Genomic DNA, 10,882 nt, shown 5'->3' with positions numbered 1-10,882 from the left:
TTTGTGCTACTGACGTTATGCCTTTAGTCCTGACCTGCCCCCTGGAGTGTGTCCCCTTCTGCCCGCATTTCCGAATGGTGGGCCCAGGAGTCAAATCCAAGGCATCCAAATGGAACCCTTGATCTCCCCACAGCCCACGATGGGACCCACTTTCTGTGTTGCCCATTCCGGTGAAGGGCAGCCTCACCCCCCCCCCCCCCCCGCTTCCTGAGCCAGAAACCAGGCTTGACTCTTCACTGCCCTCCCTCCCACGTCCAGTCCTACCAGCCCAACACATCAACCTTATTTCTTAAATACCTCTTAATCTACTTCTTTCTGTCTCCACTGTCACGATCCTAGTCCAAACTCCTGTCATCTCTCTTCTGGAAGATTACAACGGCCTCCTAGACTCTCTGCCTCCACCCCGTTCCCTCTCATCCATTCTCCATGTGCGGCCGGAGGTGAGAGCGAATTCTTTTTCTTTTCGGCTGCACCACGTGGCATATGGAACCATAGTTCCCCAACCAGGGATCGAACCCGCGCCCCCTGCAGTGGAAGCAATTCTTAAATACAATTCTGATGTCACCACTCTCCTACTTCTTAACGACCTCAGAATAAAGACCCAAATAATTAACTTATTTCTTCTCCTGCCGATACCTCTCTCAGTGCGTTAAGTTCCAAACCTCAGTTCCTCTAAGCAAGGCTACAAATGCTTTGCTGCCTTAGGAGAGATGGGAATGCTATTTTCTCTGCTTGTGGCTCCCCTCCCCTCCCCGCTGCCCCCCGCACTTAGGCTCACAGCACTTACAGGGTGGAGGTGTTTCCTCTGATGCCGGGAGCTGCTTCTAACCCAGGAGTCCATGAAATAATTCTGTGTGTTGGTTAAAGCAAGAATTTGCACTGCCTTAGGCCTTTAAAGCAGTCTGGGAGACACAAAAAGGGGACATGATTTTTATTATGTCCTTTTTTTCTGTGAAGCACATCTAGGCTCCACAGACAAGTCATTTCATCTCTTCTGAGCCTCAGTGTCCTCATCTGTAAAGTGGGGATGCTAAGAATACATCCTTTGCAAAGTTTATGAGGATTTGATGAGACCATTCCCAGAAAGCCCGCAGGAACAGATTATCCTATAAAGAGCACGAAGGTGGGTCTCCACGTGGTCCCCAGCACACCAGCCTGCACCCAGGGGCATAGGTAAACAGGATGGCATCTTAAAATGACTGAAACCTCTGAGACCAAGGCGAATGAATGCCTGGCGGCCCAGGTACACATGAAAGGCCTTGCCCATGTCGTAGACCAAAGACCACACCCAATTTGAAGCAAAGCGAAAGCAAAAAAAAAGAAAAAAGGCAAGATTAGAGTACATACCGAACACTAGAGCAGGCCTGTGTGTAGCAAAGACTCTTTCTTATAGTTTCCTTGTCAAAAACGATTAACCATCGGAGGCTGGGGATTGCCAAATTTTTCAGTAGGCTTGAGTAGTTCCATCTTTACGATATTTAGGAAGGTTTAAAAACAAAACTATGATCACTAATTCTCAATCTAGAGGACATCAGCTTATAAACTTCCCCCTTCCAAGATAAACAACAAGGTCCTATCGTATAGCACAGGGAACTATATTCCCCTGATACACCATAATGGAAAAGAATATGAAAAAGAATATGTATATGTATGTATAACTGAATCACTCTGCTGTACACCAGACACTAATACAACATTGTAAATCAACTATACTTCAATAAAATAAATTAAAAAAAAAACTTCCCCCTTCCATACCGCACTTCTCTGAGTAACCCCAAGAGGCAATTCAGCAACTTTCAAGAAAACCAGTTAAATATATAGCTGCTTTCCATTCCCCATTCCTGGAGCTCCACTCAGTTATCTGTCATATTTTTCCTGCTAATGTAACCCCACTTAAAATCCAATAATTTTTGATCACTCACTCCTATCCTCTGTACCTCTCTGATGGTAAACCTCTTTGAAATCCAACATGAAACCTTTAACACATCTTCGATCTGATTCACATTATTTATTTATTTATTATTTATTTTTTTATTTTGGTTGTGCTGGGTCTTAGTTATGGCACGTGGACTGTTAGTTGCGGCATGCAGACTCTTACTTGCAGCATGCATACAGGATCTAGTTCCCTCACCAGGGATCGAACCCCGGCCCCCTGTGCTTGGAGCACGGAGTCTTACCCACTGGACCACCAGGGAAGTCCCTGATTCACATTTTTTATTACTAGGAGTTAAAGACTTGGTTTTTTATCCATTCACCCACCCATCCAACACTGATTGGGATGATACATTCTGTGCTATGCACTTGATGGATATGATCCAGTCCCTGCCCTCAAGTAGCTTACGGAATGTTGCATCACAGGTGTGCAAATGTTGAAAGCCCAGCGTGAATGCCGCAGCGGGGGTCAGGACCAGTGTAACAGGGAATACACAGGAAGGACGTGTAACTCGGACAAGCGGGGCAAGGTAGGTGTCAGGAAAGGCTTTCCAGGACAGGTGGCACAGACTGAGTCTTGAGGGACGTTGAGGGGAGGAGGGGCCACAGGGAGGAAAGGAGGACCAGAGGGAGAGCACAGAGCATACGAAAGCAGAGATTGTGAAGCTGGATAAAAGGTCCAGGGGAGCAGCAGCAGGAGTCAGCTCGCAGAGGGCCTTGTGTGAGAAGGAATCTTGGTGTACAGGTCAAACAGCACATGCTGAAGCCCAATCTAGGAAGAGCCTTTGTGCTTATTTGGCAGACAGAAGCTTCCCTCTGAGCTGCTTGCCCAGAGGGGCTGGCTCTACAGCTTGGCCGAGGTTGCCTGCTTGCCAAGAGCTGGGTCAGACTGGACCCTGCAGGCCTGGAGGCTGCTGAAAGCTTAGAAGCCCACTGGCCTTCCGCTATTGGCACCAAGGCAAGTCTTCACAATTCTTCCAGACAGAGAGCAGAGACCCCAAATTATGGGGAAAGTTGGCTCATTCAATAAATATTTCTTGAGTAGGTTCTACGGGCTTGACCCTGTATGAGGCCCCGAATTTACATGGATGAAAGGAGCCTATTCCCCCCTTTTAAGGTAATTAACATTTAGTGTGGAAAAAGACACAAGCAAATAAAGTGCAGCGTGATGGAGTCTGGATTCCCTGAGGAGGCAACACTCGAGCTTTTTTTTTTTTTAATTTATTTGAAAATTATTTCAAACGTACAGAAAAGTTGCAAAAATAAGAACAGTACAAATAAAAAGTGGTTTCTGAATCATTTGAGAGTAAGTTGTGTACCTCACGGCCTTCACCCCTAAATACTTCAGCGTGTATTTCCTAAGAATAAAGATATTCTTATTTATAACCACAGGTACAGTTATCAACTTCAGTCGATTTAACATTGATATTGATCTTCCATTTGTATTCCAATTCAGGTAAGTCATCCAATAATATCTTTTATAGCATTTTCCCCTCCAGCACGGGATCCAGTCTAGGGTCGGTATTGCATTCGGTTGTCATGTCTCTTTAGTCACCTTTAATCTGGAACATTTCCACAATCTTTGTCCTTTTTTTTTAATATAAATTTATTTATTCATTTACTTCTGGCTGCGTTGGATCTTCATTGCTGTGTGCGGGCTTTCTCTAGTTGCAGCAAGCGGGGGCTACTCTTCCTTGCAGTGCGCAGGCTTCTCATTGCGGTGGCTTCTCTTGCTGCGGAGCACAGGCTCTAGGCGCGTGGGCTTCAGTAGTTGTGGCATGCAGGCTTCAGTAGTTGTGGCTCGGGGGCTCTAGAGCACAGGCTCAGTAGTTGTGGCGCACAGGCTTAGTTGCTCCGCGGCATATGGGATCTTCCCGGACCAGGGCTCGAACCCAGGTCCCCTGCATTGGCAGGCGGATTCTTAACCACTGAGCAGGGAAGTCCACAATCTTTGTCTTTAATGACATTGACTTTTTAGACTAATATAGTAACAATCTGTCCCCTTTAAAAAAAAAAGTGTTCCTTATTTTGAGTTTGTCTGATGTTTCCTCATGATTAAATTCAGGTTATGCTTTCCTGGATGGAAAACTACATAAACGATGTTGTGTCCTTCACAGCATATCACATCTGGAGGCACATGATGGCTGTTTGCCTCCCGCTGTTTTTTTTTTTAATTATTTAATTTATTAATTTATTTTTGGCTGTATTGGTTTTTTGTTGCTGCTCGCGGGCTTTCTCTAGTTGCAGTGAGCGGGGGCTACTCTTTGTTGCAGTGCACAGGCTCCTCATTGCAGTGGCTTCTCTTGTTGTGGAGCATAGGCTCTAGGTGCACAAACTTCACTAGTTGTGGCATGTGGGCTCAGTAGTTGTGGCTCGCAGGCTCTAGAGCACAGGCTCAGTAGTTGTGGCGCACGGGCTTAGTTGCTCCACAGCATGTGGGATCTTCCCGGACTAGAGCTTGAACCCATGTCCCCTGCATTGGCAGGCAGATTCTTAACCACTGCGCCACCGGGGAAGTCCCTGCCTCTCATTGTTGATGTGAATTTTGATCACTCAGTTAAAGTGCTGTCCAATTTCCCCACTCTATCTAGAGTTACTATTTTCCACCTTGCAACTAGTAAGCACTCTTTGGGGAAACACTTTAAGACCATACAAGTAACTTGCTCGTCATCAACGTTTCCCTCTATATTTTAACACCCAGTGATAATTTTTGCCTGAATCGGTCTTTACTATGATGGCTGCAAAACGGGGATTTTCCAACTCCAGAGTTCCTTCCACGTTTACCAGTCAACCCTCAGCATGGTACTGTAAACAAGAGCCTTCCCTTTCTCCCCACTTACTTATTTATCAATATGGACACATAGATTTCTACTTTTTCCAATGTTTTCAAATTCATTACTGTATTTTCGTGCTCAAATTTTCCCTTATTTGGCCAGTAAGAGCCTCTTCAAGTTTGCACCTGTGTCTTTGTAACATGCCCCTATCATATTTCTGAGCATTACTTTCTGGCAGAACAAGATGTGCCAGGCTCATCTTGTACCTTTCCTGCCTCAGCCGTAGAATCGGCCATTTCTCCAAGGAGCCCTCATTCCAGTGCAGAGTATAGGGTTTAGAAACCAAGTTCTGGGCACAGCTGTGTTCATTGCTATTAGGATGTCACTTCCCCTAGGAAATGTATGTGTTTAGATGCCTATGTATATACATGTAGGTACTAAAGCTGTCAGCCTTAGCAAATAAAATTTCAGGGTAGGGACTTCCCTGGTGGCACAGTGGTTAAGAATCAGCCTGCCAATGCAGGGGACACAGGTTCAATCCCTGGTCCGGGAAGATCCCACATGCCACAGAGCAACTAAGCCCACGTGCCACAACTACTGAGCCTGCGCTCTAGAGCCCACGAGCCACAACTACTGAGCCCGCATGCTGCAACTACTGAGCCCACGTGCCATAACTACTGAAGCCCATGCACTCTAGGGCCCATGCTCTGCAACAAGAGAAGCCACTGCGATGAGAAGCCCACACACCTCAAAGAAGAGTAGCCCCTTCTCGCCGCAACTAGAGAAAGCCTGTGCACAGCAACGAAGACCCAACACAGCCAAAAAAAAAATTTTTTTTTAAAATTCAGGATACCCAGTTATATTTGGATTTCAGGTAAACATTGAAAAACTTAGTATAAATATATCCCATGCAGTATGTGGGACATGATCTATACCAAAACATTATTTGATGTACAGCTGAAACTCCGATGCAACTGAGCGTCTTGTGTTTTATCTGGCAACGCTAATTCATACATACACACTACATACATATAAATGTACACATATACATGCAGAGATACATATGTACATGCATTTTAGAAATCAGGAGTTCACATAGATACTTGAGCCGACTCTAAATGGAAAGGAATGAATTTGCTTGATGGACAGGGATGGGAAAGGGATTCTAGGCAGGGCAAATGGCATATTATGGGACTTAAAAGAAATTCAAGGAGATCCAACTTTACTGAGTGTGGCGGGGAGTAGCAAGAGATTAAATTTTTAAACAGGTGAATGACATAGATCTTTTAGATAATCATTCTACTGGCACCAAAGAGGCCAGACTATTGGCACCCAAGAGGCTAGACTACAAGAGGCAAAGAGATGCATTAGTCTGAGGGAGAGATGATAAGCATCAAAAATAGGCAACGGAGGATGGGGAGAAGTTCAGGGGTTACAACAGAGTTAAAAATTTTAAGACTTGATGACTAAATGTATAACGGGTTAATGTATAAATTTATACAGGGTTGAGGGAGAGGAAGGAATAAAGGACAATACTTGTTTTTCCGGTTCGGGCAACTAAGTGGCCAGGGGTGCTATGTACTGGGATAGGAAACATTGGAAGAGCAGATCTAGGACTACGAATGAGGAGTGCAGTTTGGGACATGCTGAGTTTGAGGTGCTGTAGGACGTCCAAGCTGAGATGTCCACAAGGTAGCTGCATCCATGGGTCTGGAGCTCAGGAGAAAAGGTCAGGATGGAAAAATATGGACCAGGGAGTCATCTACACTTTGATGAATAAAGTTATAGGAATAGACAAGGTTGTCTAGGAAGAGGCTATAGAAAGGAAGAGAAGAGGCAAAGAGTGTCAAGGATCAGCGACATTCAGGGGACAGGCAGGAGGTAGATCCAGCAAAGGAGACTTTGGGATGGTCAGAAAGGTTGAATGAACGCCAGGAAAGCTGGGATCATGAGAGCCCAGGAAGGAGAGATTTATCAAGGAGGCAAGGGTCAGAAACTGCAGAGAGGTCAAGATGGGTATTGAAAAGCGCTCCCTGGATTTGTCAGTAAGAGCTCATCAGTGACTTCAGGAGAGTAGATGGCCGAGGTAGAAGCTGACTTGGCAAGTACCAAGTGCAGAGGAGGAGATGCAGTAGCAAGAGCATGGTTTCGAGAGGCAGACGGACCAGGGTTTCAAATCCCTGCTACACACATACTAGCATATTGTTCAACCACTGTACCTTGGTTCACCTGTGAGATGGGGATAACAATAGTGAATACCTCATAGGGTTGTTGCAAGGGTTACAGGAGCTTAACTATGTAAAACAGTGCAGAGCCTAGCACATGGGAGGTGCCACGTTACAGCTATTGCTTCGGCTTCCTACGCTGAGGCAGAAAGGTAATATCAGGTGCCTATAAAATTGATGGCTACAGGGGCTTCCCTGGTGGTGCAGTGGTTAAGAATCCACCTGCCAATGCAGGGGACACAGGTTTGAGCCCTGGTCCGGGAAGATCCCACATGCCGCAGAGCAGCTAAGCCCGTGTGCCACAACTACTGAGCCTGCACTCTAGAGCCCGTGAGCCACAACTACTGAGCCCGCGTGCCACAACTACTGAAGCCCGTGTGCCTAGAGCCCGCACTCCGCAACAAGAGAAGTCACTGCAATGAGAAGCCCGCGCACCGCAACGAAGAGTAGCCCCCCACTCGCCACAACTAGAGAAAGCCTGAACGCAGCAACAAAGACCCAATGCAGCCAAAAAAAAAAAATAGACAGCTACAGAAGTGGAAGTCAGGGGGCTTCCACTGACTATGGCTTCAAGGTCATAACACGGCAGCTGTAATCCAAATCCAGTTTCAGAAGATGCTGCTGCCACTACAGTCTGTCACCCATAGGTAGTACAGAAGCCACGAACATATCCTTGGAACTTCCTGCCAGCCAACAAGCCCCAGGAAGATAGCCTCTGCTAACTGAATCTTTTCAAACATTGCACAAAGACATCTCATTGGCAGAAGGGAAAATGTATCAGAACCCACACTGTATCGGAACCCTAGCTGCAAGGGAGTCTGGGCTAGGTGCTTTTTTAGCCTTGGGGTTGCGGGTGGGGGGAGGAATGGATGCTGAGTAGTAACAGATAATATCCAGTGTATCTATCTTGAGGGTGGAGCAAATATTTTCATCCTGACCGCTGACCCCAGCATTCCACCTGTGGTCAAAATAGAGCAAAATTGACAAAATCCTGCAAAATACAAAGAGGGATGGAAACCAAACAAGGGATACGCTCGAACAAGAGAGTGAATATCTCTTTCTCTTATATTGGAAGGAAAATGGTGAGAAGAGGTACAGACAGTTTATAGGTTGGGGGCAGGAGGAGAGGGGTGGAGAAGTTACAGAAGGTTCTCTCTCAAGAGATGTATTATCTCTTTAAAGTGGGGAACAAATATCATCTGGCCTGAGTGAAAAAGGTAGAAGCTGGTTCAGGGGCCTGATGAGCATGGATAGCTAATGAGGGAAACAGAAGAGGAAGCTGACACAACATGAGAAATCTTTCTGCACACCAGCTAGCAAAAAAAAAAAAAAAAAGAAAGAAAAAGAAAATGAAGAAGAAACACAGGACTTATTTTATAAAGCATTGTTATTCTTATTTATTGAAAATGTCCAGTTTAAAAGTCTTCAAAATAAAAACAAGTTAGAAAATTTGAGCTGTGTAAGAAGGGACATGACAGAAGAGGAACTGAAAGGCCTCGAAGGGCAGCAGTTTGACTACAGAGTAACAGGGACCCATTTATAGAGTACTGTAAACAACACAACTATGGAGACACTGCCGTCAGGTTAACATGGCTTCATTTCCCATATAGGATTATCGAGTGGGAGCGCGGACACCACTCTGCACGAGCTACATTACCCAGAGTACACAGGGCCTCTCATCAGAAGGGCCACGTCCCCAAAACATGCATATGGACACGTCTCTTTAAAATAAAGACCTTTCAATATTTTAAGCAATCCTATATACCTTATCAACTAAAGTACTTTGTAATCACAAAAATGTTTCCTATGGATATAGTTTGCACATTTATTGCAAGCCATTGACTAACCACAGACAGGGCAGATGCTATGATCTGTGTTGCTGTTACTGTTGTTTTCCATTTGGAGATGAAGGACGGCATCTCTAAACTGTTGGGCTATAAACAGAACAACAGCCATTCCTAGCAATCTTGTTCGGTCTTCGGCTTCCAAAGACAGCTGGGTGTGGCTGGCTGAGATTGGTCTGCAGGAACAGTCCATTTCCCGTGGACGGTGTCATTTCTGCTGTGCAGCAAGCAGTCAACAGCCCCGTACCATGTAGTTATGGGAACTGAGACCCACCCTGTACTAGAAAGGAAAAGGGCTTAACAAGCTGGGGAGTTCAAGCTTCAAGTTTGGTTCCTAAACAACACTCACAAAACCCACATTTATAGGCACCCATCAAATGTATGTGGGAGACGACTTTGCTCAGTCCACTGGTCCTTGGCCTCTCTTTCCAGCGATCTCCTCCACCTGGCCAAACTTCCCGTCTTTGGGACAGACAGGGGCAGGTTGCACTGCTCTGTCCTACAGCCCCAGGCCAACTTTCAACTGTGCTGAATTTGGATGTGTGTTGCCCTCCTGTGACCCTCTTCTAAACCTGGCTTATCACAGTTCTAATTTCCCAGATGCTTACAAAGGCGAGGGTTTGATTCAACAAGCAACTTGAGTCAACCAGTTCCAAATAATCAGCTTCACTAGTAGCCAGCACACAGCTACTAGAGCGGCCCTTTCTTTCCGGCTATCCAAACTGGGCCAACAGCACGTTTCTGCAAACAATGCTTAGAGTCCTACTCGAAGAGGCTGGTGACTATCACAGCTTCTCACAGCATATATGGTAGAGCAATCAAGGGAATTAAAGCTGTCTGCTAGGGCACAACATCTCCTCAAGTGTGGACTGAAGGATGAGAAGTCGCAGTTTGAATATGTGATGTAGAAAAAAGTAAGTGCTCACAGTCTGTATTTTTAAAAAGCAAAGCACAGACACACCAGTTGACACACCGCTTGGTATGCTTGGCTAAAAGCACTGCGGAAATAGAAAACTTACACGCAAGGCAGAAGGTTAGGGACAAAACCTACCATGCACTGGCAAGAGATGGGCAACTCTGCTACTGAAGGGGAGGACTGTCCAGTGCAATTTGCTAATGGATTTGGTGTTGGCATGGGTGACCAGAGCTTCTGTCCCAGAGTTAAAATGTAAACCAACACGAAAGGAGGGAGGGCACTACGGTTTTCTTGGTCTTATAGACAAAATAGGGTAGTCATTAAAAAAAAGTGTGCATTGAGGACGGCCCAGGGAAGGGCAGCTGGATCACTGGGCAAACTGTGTTAGCCTTTCACCCTACGCCAGTCGGAGTTCCAGAAGTGTTGCCTTCAGTAAATCAGGTACTGAGGGGCTGCCAGGAACAGGAAAGCATTGGGGGAGAAAGTCAAGTTCACATTTAATAAGCCATGGCCGGCCACTTTGGGACAGCAGCCAGCCCAAAAAGAGTGACCCGAGATAATGGCTGGTAAAGAGGCACTATGAATTGAAAGCCATCTGAAGGCCATGTAAGTCATTTGCCTACATTAGCTTCCCTTTGCTTACTGAATGGAAAAGACTGGGGAGATGTTCACCCCCTCTTGCTTTGACCTCTGTTAAAAAAAATAACCAACCAACCAATAACCAAACAATAACAAACACTGAACCAAACAGAGAGAGAGAGAGAGAGAGAGAGAGAGAAAGAGAGAGAGAGAGAGAGACACTAAGATACGAAATAAAAACCAGAGAAGTGAGCAAGCTGAGTCAGATCACTCAGCTGGACACTTCCCGATGCCCTGCGGGCACCCTCCAGCCGCACTGTGATGGTTATGGGAGAATGGAGGGCTTGCTACTGGACTCGGCCCGCATACACTCATCAGTTTGCTTCAACAGCCTCCGGACCAGCTTTTCTAGGTCCCTTCTTGATTTCAACTCTTCTTCCAGGCACTGCTTCATTCTTTTATTCTCCTATGGTGGGAAAAGGTTGGTTGGTTACCAAACAAAGGGACCCCGCCTCAGGGCCCCTCCTGCTCGGTCTCTTGGCAGTGACAACACTTTCCTGCCTCAAGTTCCTCTCCCTCAGCTTCTAAGACAAGGCAGCCTCTTGATTGTTC

General features: G+C 46.0%; 1 protein-coding gene across 7 annotated transcripts in view; it reads right to left on the bottom strand.

The window, feature by feature from the left end:
- Positions 1-4,520: 4,520 nt before the first annotated feature.
- Positions 4,521-10,882, bottom strand: part of ARHGEF6 (Rac/Cdc42 guanine nucleotide exchange factor 6) — a 123,434-nt gene continuing 117,072 nt past the window's right edge. For all 7 annotated transcript variants that reach the window (XM_019919027.3, XM_019919026.3, XM_073799224.1 and 4 more), the window contains one exon: positions 4,521-10,736. In XM_019919027.3, the coding sequence (XP_019774586.1) occupies positions 10,596-10,736 (141 nt within the window). In that variant the 3' untranslated portion in view covers positions 4,521-10,595. The remainder of the gene's footprint in view (positions 10,737-10,882) is intronic.

The sequence above is a fragment of the Tursiops truncatus genome, chromosome X (genome assembly GCF_011762595.2).
Source record: "Tursiops truncatus isolate mTurTru1 chromosome X, mTurTru1.mat.Y, whole genome shotgun sequence".
In the NCBI taxonomy this organism is placed as follows: Eukaryota; Metazoa; Chordata; class Mammalia; order Artiodactyla; family Delphinidae; genus Tursiops; species Tursiops truncatus.
The sequence above is the reverse complement of the archived record's forward strand: the minus strand, read 5'-3'. Positions and strand labels throughout refer to the sequence as shown.